The sequence below is a fragment of the Saccopteryx bilineata genome, chromosome 1, assembly GCF_036850765.1.
Source record: "Saccopteryx bilineata isolate mSacBil1 chromosome 1, mSacBil1_pri_phased_curated, whole genome shotgun sequence".
NCBI classification, from domain to species: Eukaryota; Metazoa; Chordata; class Mammalia; order Chiroptera; family Emballonuridae; genus Saccopteryx; species Saccopteryx bilineata.
The window spans coordinates 386716995-386741398 of record NC_089490.1 but is presented as its reverse complement, the minus strand read 5'-3'; the positions used below and the strand labels follow the sequence as shown (position 1 = coordinate 386741398).

At 43.7% G+C, this 24404-nt stretch overlaps 1 protein-coding gene across 5 annotated transcripts in view; it reads right to left on the bottom strand.

The window, feature by feature from the left end:
- TTC17 (tetratricopeptide repeat domain 17) overlaps nt 1-24404 on the bottom strand; it is a 115884-nt gene that overhangs the window by 11444 nt on the left and 80036 nt on the right. For all 5 annotated transcript variants that reach the window (XM_066251318.1, XM_066251314.1, XM_066251316.1 and 2 more), the window contains 5 exons: nt 20432-20691; nt 19850-20006; nt 12984-13104; nt 7655-7814; nt 6727-6810 (listed from right to left, as the gene is read on the bottom strand). In XM_066251318.1, coding sequence (XP_066107415.1) covers nt 6727-6810; nt 7655-7814; nt 12984-13104; nt 19850-20006; nt 20432-20691 — 782 coding nt within the window. The remainder of the gene's footprint in view (nt 1-6726; nt 6811-7654; nt 7815-12983; nt 13105-19849; nt 20007-20431; nt 20692-24404) is intronic.

Here is a 24404-nt window from a genome sequence, read left to right as displayed (position 1 = left end):
CAATCTTTTTCCTGATTTCCCCCATTAACAATCATCTTTGATGTAGATGTTTTGTTTATTCTTTCCATCAGATTAAGGAATTCATTGTCTATTTTCTTATTTCTTTTCTTTTGTCTATTCTAATTTATATTAGTTTTATGTCATGAACGGTACTGAATTTTTTTTTTCTTTTTCTTTTTTTTTTTTTAGAGGAGAGACAGGGAGAGAAAAGGGGGGAGGAGCTGGAAGCATCAACTCCCATATGTGCCTTGACCAGGCAAGCCCAGGGTTTTGAACCGGCGACCTCAGCATTTCCAGGTCGACGCTTTATGCACTGCGCCACCACAGGTCAGGCGGTACTGAATTTTATCAAATGCAATCTACTGAAATGATTTCATAATCTTTCTTCTTTAATTTGGTGAATGTAATTTAAGATTTTTCCATAGTTAAACCATTTTTGCATTTCTGGGATAAACCCAACTTGGTGAAGGTGCATCTTAAAAAAATGCCATTGGATTCAGTCTGTTAGTATTTTGCTTATGGTTTTGATACCTAAATTCATGAGTGAGATTAACCTACAGTTTTCTTCCTCATAATGTCTTTGTCTAGGTGTGCTGTCCAGTTTACCATGTCTAGGGAGGTACACGCCTGGTGCGGTTGTAGTTTCCTACCCACTATCCTTTGAAGTGCATCCCAAGTGAGGCCGATAGTAGAGTGAAATGTCTAATGGACCTAAGACTACCTTGATGGTCCATGCAGCTCCCTTCTGCTTTCTGTATTATTGTTGTCATGAATTTTAACCTCAGAAAACACTACTTTCATTATTTAGTATAGGCATGCTCTTTTATAGTTAATATTTATCTTCTCTGCTGGTCTTCATTTTTTCTTGTATTTCTGAGTTTCCATCTGGGATGGTTTTCCTGTGGTCTAAACAAATCCCTCTAGTGACTTGTAGAGCAAGTCTGTTGATTACACGTACATCTATCAGTTTTTGGTGGTGTAAATTATTTATTTAACCTTCACTAAAAAAATACAGGTATAATTAACAGAGCGAAATGCTCAGCTTTTTTTTTTTAAAGATTTTATTTATTCGTTATAGAGAGGGGAGAGAGAGAGAGAGAGAAGGGGGGAGGAGCAGGAAGCATCAATTCCCATATGTGCCTTGACCAGGCAAGCCCAGGGTTTTGAACCGGCGACCTCAGCATTTCCAGGTCGACGCTTTATCCACTGTGCCACCACAGGTCTGGCAATGCTCAGCTCTTAAATGTAACATTTAGTTTTGACAATTAAAGACAGAAAACTTCTAATTATTCGGAAAGTCCTTTAAAAATGCTTCCCAGTTAACCCTTTCCCCCCACAAAGCAATCACAGATCTTCTCTCTTTCTCCTTCCTTCCTTCCTTCCTTCCTTCCTTCCTTCCTTCCTTCCTTCCTTCCTTCCTTCCCTCCCTCCCTCCCTCCCTCCCTCCCTCCCTCCCTCCCTCCCTTCCTTCCTTCCTTCCACAAGAGACAGAGAGACTCAGAGAAAAAAAACAGAAACTAGCCCTGGCCGGTTGGCTCAGCGGTAGAGCATCGGCCTAGCGTGCGGAGGACCCGGGTTCGATTCCCGGCCAGGGCACACAGGAGAAGCGCCCATTTGCTTCTCCACCCCTCCGCCGCGCTTTCCTCTCTGTCTCTCTCTTCCCCTCCCGCAGCCAAGGCTCCATTGGAGCAAAGATGGCCCGGGCGCTGGGGATGGCTCTGTGGCCTCTGCCTCAGGCGCTAGAGTGGCTCTGGTCGCAACATGGCGATGCCCAGGATGGGCAGAGCATCGCCCCCTGGTGGGCAGAGCGTCGCCCCTGGTGGGCGTGCCGGGTGGATCCCGGTCGGGCGCATGCGGGAGTTTGTCTGACTGTCTCTCCCTGTTTCCAGCTTCAGAAAAATGAAAAAAAAAAAAAAAAACAAAAACAAAAAAAAAAAAACAAAACCAGAAACAGACAGACAGGAAGGGAGAGAGATAAGAAGCATCAATTCTTCATTGTGGCACCTTAGTTGTTCTTATATGTGCCTTGATTGGGGGGGCTACAGCAGAGTGACCCCTTGCTCAAGCCAGAGACCCTGGGCTCAAGCCAGTAACCTTGGGCTTCAAGCCAGCAACCTTTGGGCTCAAGCCAGCGACCCCATGCTCAAGCTCAGGGGTCCCCAAACTTTTTACACAGGGGGCCAGTTCACTGTCCCTCAGACAGTTGGAGGGCCGGACTATAAAAAAACTATGAACAAATCCCTATGCACACTGCAAGAAACTGACCAGTATTTCAATGGGAACTATGGGCCTGCTTTTGGCTAATGAGATGGTCAATGTGCTCCTTTCATTGACCACCAATGAAAGAGGTGCCCCTTCCGGAAGTGCAGCGGGGGCCGGATAAATGGCCTCAGGGGGCCGCATGTGGCCCGCAGGCCGTAGTTTGGGGACCCCTGCTCAAGCTGGTAAGCCTGTGCTCAAGCCAGATGAGCCCATGCTCAAGCCTGCGACCTCGGGGTTTCAAACCTGGGTCCTCTGTGTCCCAGGCCAGTGTTCTCTCCACTGTGCCACCGCCTGGTCAGGCTGATCTGATTTCTATCACCACAGGTTAGTGTTGCCCATGCTAGAATTTCAGAGTGGAGATCACTCATTAGGCACTTTTTTTTTTTTTTTTTGGTATCCAACATCTTTTTTTTTTTCTTTTTTACAGAGACAGAGAGTTAGAGAGAGGGATAGACAGGGACAGACAGACAGGAACGGAGAGAGATGAGAAGCATTAATCATTAGTTTTTCGTTGCGACACCTTAGTTGTTCATTGATTGCTTTCTCATATGTGCCTTGACCGCGGGCCTTCAGCAGACTGAGTAACCCCTTGTTCAAGCCAAGGACCTTGGGTCCAAGCTGGTGAGCTTTTTTTTTTTTTTTCTTTTTGCTCATTCCAGATGAGCTGGCAATCTCAGGGTCTCAAACCTGGGTCCTCCGCATCCCAGTCCAATGCTCTATCCACTGCGCCACTGCCTGGTCAGGCCCAACATCTTTTATTAGTGTATTTTTGAGATTCATCAATATGTATGTTGGATCTCAGCAAGAAAGCTGAGTAGTATCCATCATATAACTATACCATTGTTTATCCATTCTTCTAATGATGGGCATCTGTTTCCAGGTATTTTACCTATTATGAATAAATCTGTTATGAACATTTAAAAAAAAAAAGAATTTTGTGGATGTGTGTTTTCATATATCTTTAATAAACACCTAGCAGCAAAATTACTGGGTCATAATATGCTTAACTTTCAACAGACGACCAAACTGTTTTCCGAAATGACGTGCCATGCCAGACACCTGCTAGCAGTTAGGAGAGCTCCGACGCTCGGTATCATCCCTAGCGGCTACCATTATCCACCTTTCATGTTACCCCTCTCACTCTAGTAATGGTTCCTATTTCAAAGCTCATCGTTTCTAACAAGACTGTAGCTATACTTGTTTTCTTATTGTCTAGTGTAATATTCTCCACTGTTGTACTTTTAACCCTCTGTACCCTTTAAACACTTTAATATTTAAAGTGTTTCCATATAAGCAACATAGGTTAGATTTAAAAAAATCTATTCCATAGAAAATGCTTCAATTATATAACCTTTTTGTACTTAATTACTGATATTCTTGGCTCTGTTTTTACTGTGTCCTATTTTTATGCGCCTGTGCGTTTGACTTTCTCTGAATTAATCAAATGTTTTACATTATCCCACTTTCCTTCAATTAAATTACATTTTAAACCCATTTTTAGTAGTTAGACTACAGCTTAAAATGTGCATCCCTACTTATGACAGTCCAACACAAACGACTACTGTTACTAGTGGGCCGGTACCAGTGAAACCTCAGGACTCCTAACCTCCATCCACACCCTCCCTTCGTGTGTTGCAGCGACCAGCAGCCACGTCAGCACACCGACCAGCAGCCACGTCAGCACACCGACCAGCAGCCACGACAGCACACCGACCAGCAGCCACGTCAGCACACCGACCAGCAGCCACGTCAGCACACCGACCAGCAGCCACGACAGCACACCGACCAGCAGCCACGTCAGCACACCGACCAGCAGCCACGTCAGCACACCGACCAGCAGCCACGACAGCACACCGACCAGCAGCCACGACAGCACACCGACCAGCAGCCACGTCAGCACACCGACCAGCAGCCACGACAGCACACCGACCAGCAGCCACGACAGCACACCGACCAGCAGCCACGTCAGCACACCGACCAGCAGCCACATCAGCACACCGACCAGCAGCCACGTCAGCACACCGACCAGCAGCCACGTCAGCACACCGACCAGCAGCCACGTCAGCACACCGACCAGCAGCCACGATAGCACACCGACCAGCAGCCACGTCAGCACACCGACCAGCAGCCACGTCAGCACACCGACCAGCAGCCACGATAGCACACCGACCAGCAGCCACGACAGCACACCGACCAGCAGCCACGTCAGCACACCGACCAGCAGCCACGTCAGCACACCGACCAGCAGCCACGATAGCACACCGACCAGCAGCCACGTCAGCACACCGACCAGCAGCCACGTCAGCACACCGACCAGCAGCCACGACAGCACACCGACCAGCAGCCACGTCAGCACACCGACCAGCAGCCACGTCAGCACACCGACCAGCAGCCACGTCAGCACACCGACCAGCAGCCACGACAGCACACCGACCAGCAGCCACGTCAGCACACCGGAGGCTGCGGCTGCTCAGGGCTCTGCCGCCGCTCGTACTCTGTGCATCGCCGTGCACTTCCCTTTCCCTTTCCAGCGCTCTCGCTCCCTCCTGCGTGCTCACATTCCTATCTGGGACCACCTCCTGAAGAACTCCCTTTACTGCTCATTTCAGGGCAGGCCTACTGGTGCCAAATTCTCTGGATTTCTGTTGGTTTGAACACATCTTCTTTCCATCTTAATATCTGGGGGATGTTTTTGATGGTATAGAATTCTAGGCGTGTTGTTCATTTCTTCCAGCTTTGAAGAGGTTGTACGTGGGCTCCTGGTGTTCCTCATGGCTGCTGGGGAGCCCTCAGCCTTGCCACTCCTCTGAAGGGAACTGGTAGATTCGAGATGGGCGCGTGCGCCCCACGGTCTTTGTCATAACGAGCGGATGGAGGACATCTCCTTGCCCTTGACACTGAGCCGGCCTGGCTCTTCCCTGGATAGAGTGGTGCTGTCCAGTGCCTGGTCAGGCTCTGGGAGGGCCCTGAGCCACACTGGGAAAAGGCCCAGCTACGCTGCTGGGGCGGCCACCTGGGGAGAGGACACACCCAGCTGTGGCTGGGCCACTCCAGCCACTCGGCTGGGGCGCCAGGCTCGTGGGTAAAGCTCGCTCGGGAGGCCAGCCCTTGGGGAGGCTCTGCATGTCTGGAGTTGCATGCACGGCGCCAAACAGACCAGAAGAAATGCCCAGCTGGGCTCAACTGACACTGCAGAATTTTGAGCAAATAAAAATTTTGTTTAAGCCAGTAAATTTTGGAGTTGGTTTTTTAGGCAGAAACAGATAACTGAAATAGTACTTGGTATCAAGGGAGTGTTGCCATAACAAAGTTTAAACATGTGGCATCATTTTGGGAACAGGTTGTAGATATTTGCTAAAAAAGTGGCCACAGGATGATTAGAAGAGGCTGGATGAGCTCTGAGGACCTCACTGTCCGATGCCAGAAAGGCGGCTTCATTGTCTATTGGCAAAGCAAACAGTGAGGCTGTACCCTGCAGCACAGGAAAACGAGCCACCACAGTGTGGACTTGGTGAGGAAGGCTTTCAGGAAGGATGCAGAGAATGACAGGTGGTTTTTTAAAAATCACGTATAACACGGTATATAGAGAGAGAACTAAACAAGGAACTGAGTAGTTTTCAAGCAGAATTTAGAGAAAATGCTTTCAAGCTACTTGCAGGGTTAGAAAAGGAAATGTTCTCAACTGCCAGAAATAGTCCCATTCTGGAACTGGGGGCAATGGTGACATGTGTCCAGATGGGTTTCAGGACTGACGAGGAACAGTGGCTGCTGCGTGCCTTCCACTTCCTCTGCTTTAACCGGCCGTGACTCTCACATCCCCACCTTACTGCCAGGTCAGAGCCGAAGCTGAGCGGAGTCTCTTAATCGCTAAGTTCTTCACTATTATAAGAGTAAAGAGGAGAGGTATGGAGCCATAACATAATTAATTTTAGTGTCAAAACCCCTCCTCTCTACATAAATATCACACAGAGGCAGATGAGTAGTCTTAGAGACTCTTAGTATGAAAAAGAAATTTTGCACACATTTTGTTTCGTGATTTCAAGAGAGAAAGATACACTGCTCACAAAAATGAAGGGATATTTCAAAATGAATAGGAAACGATACAATACCCCCTTATTTTTGTGAGCAGTTTATTTAAAGAGGTACTTCCCATCCTTACTCTGCAATACCAAATATTCTTTCCCACCAGAACACCACAACCTCTACACACCCATGCCGGAGTCAAGAACAGAAAACTGATTAGGTCGGGTTCACCGCAGAAGGTAAGCAAAGAAGCAAAAAATACTAACCAAGGGATGGGGAAAACAACGGAAAAGGGACTGGAACAGTGTGTGGGGTTATTTCACGTTATCCCTTTAGTGGCCACGTGCAAACAGCTCACAGAGGAGGTGAGCGCCACTAAGTGGCACTCTGGGAAAGTCAGAAGGTGGGCAACAGTGCCAGCTTCCCTATAGGGCAACTTACCTTTTCCAACACTTTGGCAATTCGTGTGCCAATCTGTTCAAGTGACTGTGGCGGATAGTGGTCTTTGCCAAGATTTTGTATCACCTGAGAATGGGAAGGGAGACGGTAGGTCAGAGGAGTGATGCTGAGGTGGGCACTATCCCTCAAAAGTAAGATATTTCTCTGGAGTGCACCTGGTGGTCCTACTGGTAAGGCATTTTATGGAAGACACATTTAAAGCTGTTATGTCTTCCCTTTACTCCTCTCTCAGCAAACAAAAATGACAGACATGTAAAACACATTCATTATAGCAACATTAGAAAACAGAATAAATAGAAACTGTAATCTTGTCACCCAGACACAACTGTTAATATCTTGACGTATTTTTCTGACTTTTCTATGTATACACCTATTATTTACGGGATCACACTGAATATTGTCACCATTTTCTCATAATATTGATATATTCTGAACATTTCTTCATACCATGAATATATTCCTATACATCTTTCTAGTGACTCTACTGTGTATTATCTAACGTCTATACCAACATTTATGTAACAAATTCTCCATTGTTGGACATTCGTGTCATGTTTTCCCAATTCTACTTGGTATATTCTTTGCTAGGTATGTTCTGGGTCTGACCTCCCTTCTTTCCTTTTCTAGAATGCCAACAGAAGAATTAGCCATCCCAAATAATTCTTGTAATAGCCTCTGATAGCAAGCAGAATGCTACCCACCTCAAAGACTGAATCAGAATTAAAATTTCCTGGACATCAAAAGAAAACATAAGCTCAGCTCCAGGGTCTGAAAGAAATTAGGCTTAGCCTAAAGCCACTGAAATAGGCAAAAAGTACCCCACAGCCTGGCCTCCGTGCTTTCTGCTATCTGTTGCACCAAAACTGTGGCGCTAAAGACTACAGACAAGCTGAATACCACCAACACCCACCTCTATTAACTGACTCTCGCCTGTGTAGTGTAGGCTGGCGCGGTTGGCAACCCCATGCAAGTGGTCCAGGGTGTGCATGCTGGTGGGGAGGTTGCCGTTGCAAATAGGCTCCATTGCTGGCTGCTGGATTGGAGTGGCGAAGTCTATGTGTTCTGTGATGCTGAAAAATGGAGATGACCGCATTAGCCACGGGAAATCTGAGTGGGTGGGGAAGAGTATTAATAATCAGCTGATCTGGCCCTGGCCGGTTGGCTCAGCGGTAGAGTGTCGGCCTGGCGTGCGGGGGATCCGGGTTTGATTCCCGGCCAGGGCACATAGGAGAAGCGCCTATTTGCTTCTCCACCCCCCTCCTTCCTCTCTGTCTCTCTCTTCCCCTCCTGCAGCCGAGGCTCCATTGGAGCAAAGATGGCCCGGGCGCTGGGGATGGCTCCTTGGCCTCTGCCCCAGGTGCTAGAGTGGCTCTGGTCGCGGCAGAGCGACGCCCCGGAGGGGCAGAGCATCGCCCCCTGGTGGGCAGAGCGTCGCCCCTGGTGGGCGTGCCGGGTGGATCCCGGTCGGGCGCATGCGGGAGTCTGTCTGACTGTCTCTCCTCGTTTCCAGCTTCAGAAAAATACAAAAAAAAAAAAAAAATCAGCTGATCATGACTTCAATGTGTTATTAGAACTGTCTGGAACCACAGAACCTCTAGGGACCATGGCGTCTGATTTGCTCACTCTACTGGCTACTGTCCTTCACTGGGGAAGTTTTAAACCAGGTGGCTTTTCTTCTAGGATTTCTTTTTTCAGGGTATAGATAGTGATCAACACCCACAAGTTGTTCCTATTTTATTTTCCCTTTATGCACAGGAGCACAGTTGTCCCCACAGAAAGTTTAGATAGTGAATTTTATACAAAAAACAGCTGTCTATTGATAAATGTTAGTATTTCCCTTCATGGTCTCAAAAGTGGTCATGTTCTTGCCATATACAGGCTAAATGTTATACACTATCCTACATTCCAATATGGCAAACTGGCATTGCCAAATTTAATTTCTAGCTATTTAACACCAGGGCTATTATAATGAACAAACCATACCCAGCCCCTGTTGTTATGGTGCTCACAGTCTTGTGAGTAACTTAACTATTACAGATAGGATAAATCATGAAAGATAAAAACACGGCACAATGCCAGTGCCACAGCACAGGAGGGCACCCATGTCCTCTAGCTCATGGAGGAGGGACACGCTTAGTGAAGAGTTCTCTGGGGAAGCAAGACTTAAATGGAGACTGGAAAGATGAGTGCACATTAACCAGGTGGGAGGAAGGTGCTGAGAACCCAGGCGAAGGAGAGCCTAGGTGGGAAGGTCCTGATGGAAGAGGGGCAGAGGAGGCATGGGAAGGCACGCAGCCACACTTTTACAATGTAGACCCCTTCAAACAGCAGTAAGACATGATCAGAGCATTTTAAGAATTTGAGGCTCTGGCCAGTGGCTCAGTGGATAGAGTGTCATCCCCACATATGAACGTCTTGGGTTTGATTCCCGGTCAGGGCACATAGGAGAAGTGACCATCTGCTTCTCTCCCCCTCCTGCTTCCCCTTCTCTCCCACTTCCCCTCCTGCAGCCAGTGGCTTGAGTGTGGCCCCGGGCACTAAGGATAGCTCCACTGGAGCGCATCAGTTTCAGGCACTAAAAATAGCTCGGTACTCGAGCATTGGTCCACAATAGGGTTGCTGGGTGGATCTAGGTGTGGGCGCACGTAGGAACCTGCCTATCTCCTCTACTTACACCTTAAAAAAAAAAAAATTTCCACATGATCTTATCAATAGACGCAGAAGAGGCTTTCAATAAAATACAACATAATTTTATGTTTAAGACTCTCAACAAAATGGGTATAGAAGGAAAATATCTCAACATGATAAAGGCCATATATGATAAACCATCAGCTAACGTCATATTAAATGGCACAAAACTGAAGGCTTTCCCCCTTAAATCAGGAACAAGACAGGGTTGTCCACTCTCTCCACTCTTATTTAATGTGGTACTAGAGGTTCTAGCCAGAGCAATCAGACAAGACAAAGAAATAAAAGGCATCCATATCGGAAAAGAAGAAGTAAAGGTATCACTTTTTGCAGATGATATGATCCTATACATCGAAAACCCCAAAGAATCCACAAAAAGACTACTAGAAACAATAAGCCAATACAGTAAGGTCGCAGGATACAAAATTAACATACAGAAGTCAATAGCCTTTCTATATGCCAACAATGAAACATTTGAGAACGAACTCAAAAGAATGATCCCCTTCACGATTGCAACAAAAAAAATAAAATACTTAGGAATAAACATAACAAAGAATGTAAAGGACTTATATAATGAAAACTATAAACCATTGTTAAGGGAAATCGAAAAAGATATAATGAGATGGAAGAATATACCTTGTTCTTGGTTAGGAAGAATAAATATAATCAAGATGGCCATATTACCCAAAGCAATATACAAATTTAATGTAATTCCCATCAAAATTCCAATGACATTTTTTAAAGAAATGGAGCAAAAAATCATCAGATTTATATGGAACTATAAAAAACCCCAAATAGCCAAAGCAATCCTAAAGAAAAAGAATGAAGCTGGGGGCATTACAATACCTGACTTCAAACTATATTATAGGGCCACGACAATCAAAACAGCATGGTATTGGCAGAAAAATAGACACTCAGACCAATGGAACAGAATAGAAAACCCAGAAATAAAACCACATATATATAGTCAAATAATTTTTGATAAAGGGGCCAAGAACACACAATGGAGAAAAGAAAGCCTCTTCAATAAATGGTGCTGGGAAAACTGGAAGGCCACATGCAAAAGAATGAAACTGGACTACAGTCTGTCCCCCTGTACTAAAATTAACTCAAAATGGGTCAAAGATCTAAACATAAGACCTGAAACAATTAAGTACATAGAAGAAGACATAGGTACTCAACTCATGGACCTGGGTTTTAAAGAGCATTTTATGAATTTGACTCCAATGGCAAGAGAAGTGAAGGCAAAAATTAATGAATGGGACTACATAAGACTAAGAAGTTTTTGCTCAACAAGAGAAACTGATAACAAAATAAACAGACAGCCAACTAAATGGGAAATGATATTTTCAAACAACAGCTCAGATAAGGGCCTAATATCCAAAATATACAAAGAACTCATAAAACTCAACAACAAACAAACAAACAATCCAATAAAAAAAATGGGAAGAGGACATGAACAGACACTTCTCCCAGGAAGAAATACAAATGGTCAACAGATATATTAAAAGATGCTCATCTTCGTTAGTTATAAGAGAAATGCAAATCAAAACTGCAATGAGATACCACCTCACACCTGTTAGATTAGCTATTATTAACAAGATAGGTCATAGCAAATGTTGGAGAGGCTGTGGAGAAAAAGGAACCCTCATCCACTGTTGGTGGGAATGTAAAGTAGTACAACCATTATGGAAGAAAGTATGGTGGTTCCTCAAAAAACTGAAAATAGAATTACCTTATGACCCAGCAATCCCTTTACTGGGTATATACCCCCCAAACTCAGAAACATTGATACGTAAAGACACATGCAGCCCCATGTTCATTGCAGCATTGTTCACAGTGGCCAGGACACGGAAACAACCAAAAAGCCCGTCAATAGATGACTGGATAAAAAAGATGTGGCACATATACACTATGGAATACTACTCAGCCATAAGAAATGATGACATCGGATCATTTACAGCAAAATGGTGGGATCTTGATAACATTATACGAAGTGAGATAAGTAAATCAGAAAAAACCAGGAACTGCATTATTCCATACGTAGGTGGGACATAATAGTGAAACTAAGAGACATTGATAAGAGTGTGGTGGTTACAGGGGGAGGGGGGAGAGAGAGAGGGAAAGGGGGAGGGGGAAGGGCACAAAGAAAACTAGATAGAAGGTGACAGAAGACAATCTGACTTTGGGTGATGGGTATGCAACATAAGTGAACGACAAGATAACCTGGAGTTGTTATCTTTGAATATATGTATCCTGATTTATTGATGTCGCCCCATTAAAAATAAATTAAAAAAAATAATTTGACTTATAACTGAGAAAGAATTCTGAGTACTATGAAGAGAATGGATTGAATAGATCCAAGAATAGGTCAAGCAAGAGGACCAGCTAGGAGGCTACTAAATGAATATCAGGGGAGAGGATGGTGTTCTGATTTAAGGAGACAGACATGAAGATGGAGAACAGCAGATGGTTCTGAGAACTACTGAGAGGGTAACAATGGTAAGAAGTGGTCACAGACAGGATTCGAGGTGTACAGGAGAGGACTGTTAGGGATGACTCCCCAATCTGTGGCCTAAGCACTACTGGAGCTATTGACTAAGGATGAGAAATAGAAAACAAATAGCATGAGGATTATTTTAGAAGGCGAGTGGCCAAGAAAAGGATGAGTTTAGTTTCCCTGCACATGGGACACCTGAGAGCTATCTGGGCAAAGAGGCCAGGCAGACAGTGCATAGAAAGGCTGAGGGAAGTGAAGACGGGGCTGGGCTAGAGATTCAGACTGGGGGTCACCCATTTATCAGGTGGTGCTGGAAGTTCTGTGAGTAATCAGTCTGACGGGGGAGTACAGAGAAGGCGCAGTGGGAAAGGCTGGGGAACTCCAGCGATTCAAGGGTAGAATAAGGGCCCGCAAAGAGAATGAGGGTCTGAGGGGGGAAAGCAGTTATCAGAGGCAACCTTGTGTTTTGGAAGGCATTTGGAAATCTGGATTTGCTCCGACTCCCTTTTTAAGTACATGATGTGAGTGAGACACCCCAGGTTTTATGGTTTAAAAATGGGGGGTCCAGTCTTTGGTTAAAACTAAGCAAATCTGGATAAGTTACAAAAGTGTGGGCACAGGCACTGAGAATGGGGGCACATTCACTGTTCAGTGTAATTGGCCAAGTCCATCTGTGGGCTGTGGTCAGTGGTTGTTATCCTCTGAACCACCTTTATTTTTTTTAAAGACTTTATTTATTGATTTTAGAGAGAAAGACGAAGAGAAAGAGAGAGGGAGCGAAGTCATAGTTGCTTCACTTTAATTGTTCATTTAGAGCTTCTTGTATGTACCTTGACTGGGTAAGCCGGGATTTCGAACCAGCAACCTTAGCATTCCAGGTCGACGCGTTATATGAACTGCACCACCACAGATCAGGCTGAACCACCAACATAAAGAAGAATGCCTCTTCTAATAGCTTCTGACACAAAGGGCATTCCTGATGCCGTCTGAGGCCTGGTGCGGTCACTGGCACAGGAATGCCACGAAGGAAGGAGAAGTTTAAGATACTCACTCAACGTTTTTTGAAGAAACTGCAAGCCAGGTACTCACGATGGCAGTCAGCTCTACCCAGCGGAGTTTGGCGCACTCTTCCGGCTTGGGCCATCCCAGACTCTGGTAGTCACGCTTTTTTCCTGGAAAAAAACATGTCATCAGTGAAACAACTGCAAAGGGACAGAATCCAGGGTGTCTTATGCCCTGGTGATCACTGCGCCCAGACTAGTGTGCCGCCAGGTGCCACTCATTCTTCAGCCTTGAGAGCTTCTACTATAGAGAGAACTAATTAAAATCCTGCTATTCACAGCAATGGGAATAAAGCTTATCTCTGAGTAAAGCCTTGTTCTCAAAGATAGATAATTAAGTCCAAATAAATCAGTCCTTCACTGGATTTGAGACTAATCAACATGAGACAAGGGTTAAGATATTCGTCAATGTTAACATTTTGACCAGAATTAACTTTCAAGCACACTACATTTTGATTTTATAGACAACTAGAAACATCTCTCTAAAGCAGGTTTCTCAACCTGGTCCCATGGGCAGTGTGGGCTGGACACTGCTTTGCTGTGGGGACTGGTCTGTGCACTGGAGGACCCTTAGCAGCATCCCTGGCCTCCACCCACTAGATGGCAGTAGCACCCTCTCCAGATGTGACAACCAAAATTGTCTCCAGATATTGCCAGACGTCCGCTGGGAGGGCAGAATCACTCCTGGTAGGGAACCACTGCTGTAAGAAAAGCTGCACAGTGGGACTAACGATGCCAACAGAGCTTCTCCCCAGAGCGCCCGCTGTGTGCCCAGGGCCTGCGCCCAGTGCTTTCCAGTCAAGCCTTCATTTCTCAGGGGAGAAAACAAAGGCTCAGAGACAGCATGTGACTTGCCTAAGGTCACCTGGCTAGTAGATGCAAGTCTGCTGACTAATGTGCAGGCCCCCAGTCACCATGCTATTTAAAGCCATACAGGAGTCTTCAAGTTTAGTTGACGGACACCCTTCACCAGCACTGCCCTTCGGGTGTGGGCCCTTCACTCAGATCAAGTCCCCAAGAAAAAAAAGCAGAAGCAAGTCTTGTCTGGGAAGGGTTCTTCTGAAGGAGTTTTAATCAAATGGACAGGAAGAACTTTGGTTCTGCACAGCTCCTTTTATACCATAGGAATGTACCAACAATAGAAAATTGTTTGTGGTACAGAAAGAGCTTTACATCTAGAAAAGAAGTTTGGAAGAGTTTCAAATGAACCGTTTAAATTAATAACTTAAAGAATTAAACTGTAAGTTTCACAATTAAAGTGATTTTTCTTTTATGTTTAAGGAATTCACTTAAAATATTTATTGAGCAACTATTACAAGGGGCTGGGAATTGTGTTAAGACACAAAGAATACAGAGAGAAACAATAAGAGAAGCTGACTGTGTGCTCAGTCTAATGAGGAAGGTAAACACAAATAAATCATTAGAAATGTTAAGAGAGAAGGTACAAATAATTGAAGGGAGGAGAGAGCAACTATTCTGCCTGTGAGTGCGAAGGAAGAGATGGCATTTGAGTTTGAAGTTTAAGGATGAGAGCTACTTTAGCACCTCTGAAGTGGCCTAAGAGCGTGCCAGGCAGAGGGAACAGAACGATGCTGAGGGTAGGGAGAGGCGGGCTATCCAGGGCCGTGGACACTGCATTAGAAGCTTGGACTGTATCCTACAGGCCGTGGGGAGGCTCTGAGCCCCCAGCTCTCCATCTTGTTCACAGGGTATGATGAGAGGTTCTGTTAAATGTGTTGCTGAAATCCAGTTCCACCATGTCTACTGTCTACGGCACTTCCCTGGTCTTCGGTCTAGCAGCCCTCACCAAAGAGAATTAAATTAGATATGCATTGTTAGTTTTTTTAGTTTTTAGGAAACTACAATGGCCCTTAACGATTTCCACTTTCCCTCCAGTGGGCTCACAAACTACCTGTGTAATAATTTGCTTTAGAACTTTGTCAGGATTCACCAGGAAGCTTATCACTTGGAGTGGACAGAATCCCTATTTATTTGAAGACTGGGGTGCTGAACCTCTCTAGTCTCTTCTCATCTCTTCCATGCTTTAGAACAGTGGTCAGGAACCTATGGCTCGTGAGCCAGATGTGGCTCTTTTGATGGCTGCATCTGGCTCGCAGACAAATCTTTAATAAAAAAATAATAACATTAAAAATATAAAACATTTTTATGTATTACAATCCATTCATTTCCTACTGCTCATGTTCATGGTTGCGGGTGGCTGGAGCCATTCACAGCTGTCCTCCAGGACAACACCAAATTTTTATTGGATAATGCGTAACTTACATGGGTCGCTGTATGGCTCTCAAGGAATTACATTTTAAAATATGTGGTGTTCATGGCTCTCTCAGCCAAAAAGGCTCCCGACCCCTGCTCTAGAACATTTCTCCTCAGGGACAGTAAGTGGTTCCATGAACTCTCTTGCCAGTGTATTCAATGCCCTCCCTGGCCCACCTGCTTGATTCCAATAAAACTGCTTAAGTGCTCTTCTATCATTTCAACCATACTGAGCTTTAATTATTCCTTTTATGAGAAAGTTTGTTATTTTTTTTGTTTGTAAAAGTAATATAGGTTTATTATAAAGTACTTAGAAAATAGAAAAGCATTTGAAGAAAATACAAAATCACCTGTAGCCCTCTGGGCACCCAGAGATGATCACTATGACACTGGCGCATTCTCTTCTCTGCTTATTTCTATGCTCTTTTTGTAGCATATTTCACAAAATTTAAGCTGTCACAAACTTTAAGGTGCACATTATTGTACATGATTTAAGAAAGAAAACATTGTCATTTATTATTTAAGACATCATCAATGTTAAGATGTGTTTCAACTACAGAAATATTGAAATGTGAAAAATATAGTAAAAATAGAGTATGTTTACTATTTCACAAAAGTTGAAATATTCCCTCGATACAGGCATACCTCGGAGTTCACAGGTGTGGTTCTAGACCACCATAATCATAAACACATTGCAATAAAGTGAGCCACACATTGTTTCGGTTTCCCAGTGCATATGAAAGTTATGTTTACACTATACTGTTATCTCTTGAGGGTGCGATGGCATTGTCTAAAAAAAATATGAACATACCTGAATTAAAAAAGCATTATTGCTAAAACATGCGAACCATCCCTTGCGCCTTCGGCGAGTCATACGCTTTACACTGGTGGAGGGTCCTGCCGGCTGGGGTGGCTGTGGCAATTTTAAAAAGCGAGACAATAATGTTTTGCTACATCAGTTTACTCTTCCTTTCACAGAAGAGTTCTCTGTAGCATGGGTGCTCTTTGACAACATTTTGCCCACAGTAGATTCTTTCAAAATTGAAGTCAGTCCTCTCAAACCCTGCTGCTGCTTTGTCAACACGTTTATGTGGTACTCTAAATCCTTTGCTGTCATCTCAGCAATCTTCACGGCATCTTCAGCGGGAGAAGATTCCATCTCAGGAAGCCACTTGCTTTGATCACCCACAGGAAGCAGCTCCTCATCCACTCAAGTTCTATCGTGACACTGCAGCCATTCAGTCCCACCTTCAGGCTCCATTTCCAGTTCTAGTTCTCAGCTGCTCCCACCACAGCTGCAGTTACTTCCTCCTCTGAAGTCTTGAACCCCTCAAAGTCACCCATGAGGGTCAAGTCAACTTCTTCCAAACCGGTTGATGTTGATATTTTGACCTCTTCCTATGAATCACAAATGCTCTTAATGGTGAATCCTTTGCAGAAGGTTTTCAATTTACTTCGCCTGGGTCCATCAGAGGAATTACCATCATGGCAGCTAGAACCTTACAAATTGCATTTCTTAAATAATTAGATTCAAAAGTCAAAATTACTCTTTGATCCATGGGTGGCAGAAGACGCTGTCTTAGCAGGCATGCAAATGTTGTTGTGCATCTCCAACATAGCTCTTGGGCAACCAGGTACATTGCCAGTGGGCGGTGCTATTTTGAAAGAAATCTTTTTTCTGAGCAGTAAGTCTCAACAGTGGGCTTAAAATAGTCAATAAATAAACTATGCAGTAAACCATGTTATAAACAGATGTGCTGCCACCTAGGCTTTGTTTTCCCATTTACAGAGCACAGACAGAGCAGACAGCATGATGCTTAAGGGTTCTAGAATTTTTGGAATGGTAAATGATCATTGGTTTAAACTTAGAGTCACCAGCTGCATTAGTGCCTCATAAGAAAGTGAGACTGTCTTTTGAAGCTTTGAAGCTAGGCATTTACTTCTTTTTACCTTTGGGACTCCTAGATGGCATCTTATCCCAATGAAAGGCTGTCCCTCCAACACTGAAAAGCTGTTGTTTAGTATAGCCACCTCCATGAATTATCTCAGCTCGATCTTCTGGACAACTTGCTGCTTTTCATGTTACAGACATGGCTTCTCTTCTTCAACCTTACAAACCAACCTCTGGTAGTGGTAGTTGCAAATTTTCTTTCTGCAGTTTCCTTACCTCTCAGCATTCACAGAACAGAAGAGAGTTAGGACCTTGCACTGATGAGGCTTTGCCGTAAGGGAATGCTGGTTTGATCATCTATCCAGACCACTGAAGCTTCCTCCACATCAGCAATAAGGCTGTTTCACTTTCTTATCATTTGTCTTCAACGGAGTAGACACTTTTAATTCCATTCAATAACTTTGCCTTTGCAGTCACACACTGGTTGTTTAGCACAAGAAGCCTAACTTTCGGCCTATCTTTGCTGTTGACATGACTTCTTCACTAAGCTTAAAAATTTCTAGCTCTTGATGTAAAGTGAGAGACACGTAGTCACGTATCTTTCACTTGAACACTTAGAGGCCACTGTAGAATTAATTAGCTGAACTAATTTCAATATTATTGTCTCAGGGAATAGGGAAGTCTGAGTACAGGGAGAGAGATGGGGGAATGGCTGGTTGGTGGAACAGCCAGAACACACAACTTTTACTGGTTAAGTTTGCAGTCAGATATGAGTGTGGTTCACGGTACCCCCAACGGAACATCAAAGATCACTGATCACAGACCACCACCACGACAATAAAAATGGTTGAAATACTGAGAAAATTACTAAAATGTGACAGAGAAACCAAGTGAGCGAATGCTGTTGGGAAAATGGCACCCACACACTTGTTCAACACAAGGTTGCCACAAAGCTCCTGTTTGTAAGAAGGCACGCAGTATTTGCAAAGCACAATAAGCGAAGCACAGTAAAAGGAGGCACGCCTGTGTGCCATTTCATAAACTGCTTTTGTCCACCTACTAAATTGCAAACATTGTGCCTGCACAGTATACATGCTCTCATTTACTTAGGCAATTACCAACCTTTAGGTTGTTTCCAAATTTTTAATTTAGCAACTCTAATTGAAAACTTTGGACTTCTATCTTTGCAGTTGTACAATGATTTTCTTGGTGTAAGTTATTGGGAAGAGAATTGTTGGTATATTTTTAAATATTCTGAAAATCTAGTCAAACTATCCCAGAACTCACGATTGATTTTATTAATTCTCACTGTTTATTACACATTTAAAGACAATTTGATAAGCAACAACGGTACGTCACTGTTTATATTTGCACATTTTTGAGTACTAGTAGGCTGAACATTTTCTCACATATTTAATGGCCCTGTGTATGTGTGTGTGTATTTAGTGAACTGCCTATGTATTTGCACATATTTTACTGAAATGCTATATTTTCTTATTAATTTGTAGGTGCTCTTTAAGTGATATTGATATCCTTTCCTTATCACATATTCTGTAAATATTCTGCAAAAAAATTGCTGTTTTAGTCCTTTGTCTTTCTATTTTATGATGTTTTCTCCTGAGAGTTATTGTTTTCTTTCCTTCAGCCTTAGAAAGTTCCTTTTCGCCTTAAATGTATATAAATAACCATCTGAATTTTTTTCTCTTCTGGTTTTATTACATTTCTTGTTGAATCCATTGTAGCGTTCATTTCCATGATAATGTTTTACAGTTGGAAGGTTTTTTCCTGGCTACAGAAGACAAACCCAACAAAGGAAGTATTGCTTTCTTTTGTACGTGTTAACACATGCCGTGTTCCTTAAACAGTAAAGCTACTTCATGCTTTTAACCCCAGTCATACAAAATGTCCTTTTTGGTGTCCTTACTATTTTTCACAAGTAACAGTTCATTTGGGATTTAGTCCATTTCACTGTGTGCCCTCTGCTTTGAGGTTGGGTTAAGTACGCACACCAAATTAAACGAGACATTTTCAGGAAGTTACCTTGAATTTCCAAAGTCCAAGACAGTAAAAATTTCTTTTTAAAAAAGGTACGTTTTAAAAGAAATTCTACCACCACTACTTCATTGCTGGAAGAGAAAGTCAGCTGGACTTACAGGGACGGCCCTGACCCTGGAGTCCAGAGATGGATTTTGGAACAACTATGAACCCTGTACTAAGTACATGTCAGATTTTGATGTATATGCAGTTTTCCTGGGCAATAGTTCTAAAGCATTTCTCTTATACTTAAAGAGACATCTGACACACAAAAATGTTACTAGCTAGTTAATAGGCATTGAGCCCAAAGTGCCTAGTTCACATAAAGCGCTTTACATGCACGAACTCTTAGAGTCCTCACAACCACCTGATAAGATAGATGCAAATTACTATTCCCATTTTATAGATAAGGAAAATGAGGTATGTGGCACTGAATGGCAAAACTGGTGTATTCACCCTATTTAAGCTCAAGAGAATAAGAATATAAGTCAAATAGCCAATGGTAAAAAAGTGGAGGAACTGTCAAAATAACTTTCTATCAATGACTGGTTTCTTGTTCACTTAGCCCAATTACCTGCTCATCTGCTGTAAATCAACATGCCCTTTGTGAAACTGAGACAGAAAGAAGCAACCGGCGCATTAAACGTTCAGATTTACCTTGTGGCCCCGGAGACACCACCTTTGGGCCAGTGATCTCCAGGTTTGTTTGGGGGCGAGGTACAACATTTTCTACTTGATTTGATTCTATCCTTTTCCTAGCAGGATTTTTATGCTCTCCTCTGGATTTCTTCACACGTTTGACCTGGAACGTGATCTAGGAAATGGAAACATGTTAGGGACAAGTGAGACCAGCTATCAAATCTGTCAGTGGCTGTATACTAGGGGCTTTACGGAAGACTAGTTCTGGGCTAAGGTGCACTTTTCTCCTTCCATTTAATTCTTAAAGGTCTAAAAAAAAATTTAGTGAAATAAATAGCAACCTAACCTTGAAGGGGTACCGAGGAGACTGAAAACGAAGATGTCTGCACTGGGTAGTTTCAAAGCCACGGGCTTTGGGAGCGGCCTCCCACCCACCCATTTCCTCTGCTGCCCGGAGGGATGGAGTGACATGGATGCTGCCTGTGGTCCATTCCAACGCGAAGGCGGGCTGCAGCCTCGCATCAAGCAGGGCCACACGCCCAACAGACGCGTCAGGCAGCCCTGGGCTACGGTCTGGGAAGGACTGTTGGCAGCTCTTACCCATTCTGTTGCTTCGTCATCTTCGCTTATGCAGTCTCCGTAGCAAGAGCTTCTGGCCACGCCGTCCTGGGGGTCTTGCTTCAGCACCCGGATCCCCTGCACGTCCAGGTGCCGCCCCTTCACCTCCAGCGCTCCCTCCAGACCTTCCAGAGGCCAGGTCTGCTCAAATTCGTCCACCAGGGCCAGGATCTCCTCTGTCATTTTGGTTTTACCAGCAATCTCGATCTCATCAGAACCGTTGCTTTCTTCAACCACCAAATCTGAAATTCAAGTGCCAGCATGTGATTGACAATTACATAGCAGCCATTCAAGTGTCTGGGTGACTCCGACCTTATTTTCTGAGAAAAGTTTTGGTTCTGGTTAGAGGCACTTCTCTAGCCCACTTTCATAAAAATACCATTCGGCATCTTCAAAATTCATGATAAAATGCCATCTTTGTCATGTAGCTTTTGTCCAAAGCCTGGCCAAGAAGGAGCTAGAGGGTAGGTTGTCACAGTTTATGTCCCTAGTGAGCACGAGGAGGCCAGTCTATATAAATATATATTTTTTTCCCTTTTTTTTTGCAAAAAACACCAACTTGTTCTAGATATAAGACATAGATGGCAAAGATGAAAATTATATGTTACTTTAATGTGGGGATTCTTTTATTTTTTTAAATTTATTGATTTTAGCCAGAGAGGACGGGGGGGGAGAGAGAGAGAGAGAGAGAGAGAGAGAGAGAGAGAGAGAGAGAGAGAGAGGAGAGACAGGAACACCAATCTGCTCCTGCATGTACCCTGACCAGGGATCGAACCGGCAACCTCTGCTCCTTGGAGCGATGCCCCAACCAAAAGAGCTATCCGGCCAGGGCAATGTGGGGATCCTTTAGGCTTCATTCAAATAGCATATGAAACATCATAGCTATATGTCCAGACCATATAGCCTAATTGCCTTATGTGAACAATGATCTGTCTAATGGGAAGTTATCGTAATCCCCCAAGGAGGCTCCCATTTTCACTAATGGCTGATAGAAGAAATAGCAATATGCTAGTAATAAGACAGTAATTTTTTTTTTTCTGAAACAGTTGCTCCAGTTTATGTCAAGACTCCCATGGAGGTTTTCAGCACAATTGCCTAGTCAAGGTTCTCTCTCCTGAGGAGTCAATATGTTTCCATTGTTAGACATTGAAGGCTACACAACCCTACAAATTCCCCTGTATGCTTAGACACCTAGGAAGCTTGGGGGAAAATTACTTTGAGTGTAACACAATGCCTTATTTTATAAAAAAAATTCTTTACTACTTATGTTACTTTGAATTAATGGCTGAATCTTATATTGTGTGTTCCATGCAAGTTATCTTTAATCCTTTTTGGAAGTAGAGAGGCTATAAAAACAAGTAACAAAAAGAAATGCCTCCTATGGTACTACGTACCTACTTGATAACTGAGGGCTTGGGGCTGACTGCCCACAAAATGCTAGTCTACATGATTCCAGTTAAGTGACCCCAATGGTCTCCAACTAGAAATGCTGTCTTGTTCAGTGATTTAGAACATGGTGATAAAAAGGCCAGGGTCAGGGACTTTATCCACTGGCCAGGTAGCTCAGTGGATAAAGTGCCAAACCAGCATGCCAGAGGCTGTAGGTTTGACAGTCAGGGCATGTACAAGGAGCAATTAGTGAGCACACAACTAAATGAGAACTAAGTGGAACAATGAGATGATGCTTCTTTCTCTCCCCAATCCCTCTCAAATCAATGGGAAAAAAAAGCCTAGAGTCAGGAATCTCTTATCTTTATCGCCTATACAGCCATTGTGAGTAACTCATCTTAAAAACTCATAGTATTCCGACAAAGAGTGGACTGCCTAATAACATAAGCTTTGAGCCCTACCCACAGGAGATGCAGTGTCACCCTTAACTCTGGTGGCATCTGTCTCCCACTCCCCATTCTATGCCAGAGGGTGGGAAGGTCTGCTGTCAGTGCCACCAGAATGATCTGTTCTTCCTTCTTGAAAATGCTACAGGGCTTTTTTATTTGCAACAAGTGACTACAAAATGTACTACTGTCTTTTCAAGGAAGTCTTTTAGTCTTTCTGAATCAATCGCTGGTTCCTACTGACAATATAATGATGATGATGGTGGTGGTGAACAGTTCTGAAACAAGTATAAAGTAAGATAGTTTTCAAAAGATTTTCTTTAGAAAACTCAGATAAAAATGGTCTTTTCTAGCCTAAATTATGTGTCCAGTAGTATAAATGCAGGGTTTACAAAGAGTTTTCATTTTCAGTTTCTATCTTGTTACTATGTTCTGAATGTTCAACATTTTACCGGCCATATAGCAGGCACAAAATGAATGAATGGGAACTCAGAAATAATTTGGTTTGTGAAGTTCCTGAGAATCTGCTATGCCTGCCCTTCCTCTGTCTTGCTGACTTTTTAAACTCTAGGTGTACCTTGTCATGGTTCAAGTATGGTCAACCAGATGAATGGTAAGCAACAGAAAGGTAGGTATGACTTGAGCATAATGAGTAGCAAACTATGCCATTTACAAATTTCTCAGCAGCTCACCCAGGAAAACAGCTGGGCAGGGCTGCTATAAAGATCCCAAATAGCAACTGAGGGAATTTCCTGGCATCTGACTTGTAGCACACTGTTGTCTCTAAGTATCCTTTATGTTATTTTAGCTTCCGCCCCTTCCTTCTCCTATGGACACCCTGGGATTCCTTGCACCTGGTGTTGAAACAGAAAAGGGTTTTTGTTTTTGTTTTTTTGGATAAATTTGGCCATAGCCAAGAATATGGGTTTTTAAAAAAGTGGCTTTTGGCCAAGGGGAGACTGCAGGTAACTGATTCTCCAGTGTATAATTAGAGCTGCGCATAGATGCTGTGTTACTTACTATTTGGAAAGCCATTTATGTTGTTTAGTTGTAAAGAGTTCCCAAAGGTTAATGCTTCCCTGTGCCCTTACCATTAGGTGATAGATATCACTATTAAAAAGTTCTTAGAGAAAAGGGCTTTCATTGATGAAAACCAATATTCAAATCAACAGGGACTATGAACCCTGCCACAGGCTTCTGCTGCTGGCAGCCATCAGGTCTTTTCAAAGGCTGCTGGTGCGGGGAGGGGAGGCGACAGCAATTCTTAAAGAATAACACTAAATACATATACGTGCTGCGTTAGAAGAAAAATAAACCACTCTTTATTTGTTTAGAGACTGCTATGTGGCCATCTGCACATATAAGCTAGATAGGTAAGAACAAAAAGAATAGGAACCCAAGGATCTGGCCCTGAGGAAGTAAATGGATTTATTATCAAGTTAAAGACACAAAATAATATACGTTGAATAATGAGAAAACAAGTACATTTAGATATTTTTTGCAAGGGGAAAAATATTTGATTGTAGTCACAAAGTGCTCCCTAAGGGAAGGTAGACTCCGTGAAGCAGGATTTTAGACAGAACAGAGGCCCGGGAGGGTGCTCCCCAGAAGGACGACACTAAGAGAGCACGCATGCACATGTCACACACCCAGGTACATACAGACGGGTACAGGCAAGAGGAAGGTATATGCGGGTACCAGTGATGTCAAATTAACTAGAATAAAAACAATGTATAAAGATGGTATTGGCAACTAAGCTATGTAGGGAAGCCTGACCAAGTGGTGGCGCAGTGGACAGAGTATCAACCTGGGATGCCTGAGGACCCAGGTTCAAAACCCCTAGGCTGCCAGCTGGAGCGCGGGCTCACCAGCTTGAGTGCAGGGTCATTGACTTGAGCGTGGCATCATAGACATAACCCCATGGTCGCTGGCTCAGTTGGAGTCCCCAAGTCAAGGCACAACTGAGAAAGCAATCAATGAACAATTAAACTGCTACAACTATTAGTTGATGCCTCTCATCTCTCTCCCTTCCTCTCTCTCTCTCGAGATAAAAACAAAAAGATACTGAAGGAAGGAGGGACATATTGAGAAAAAAAATGATGCCGAGGGAAGGAGGGACA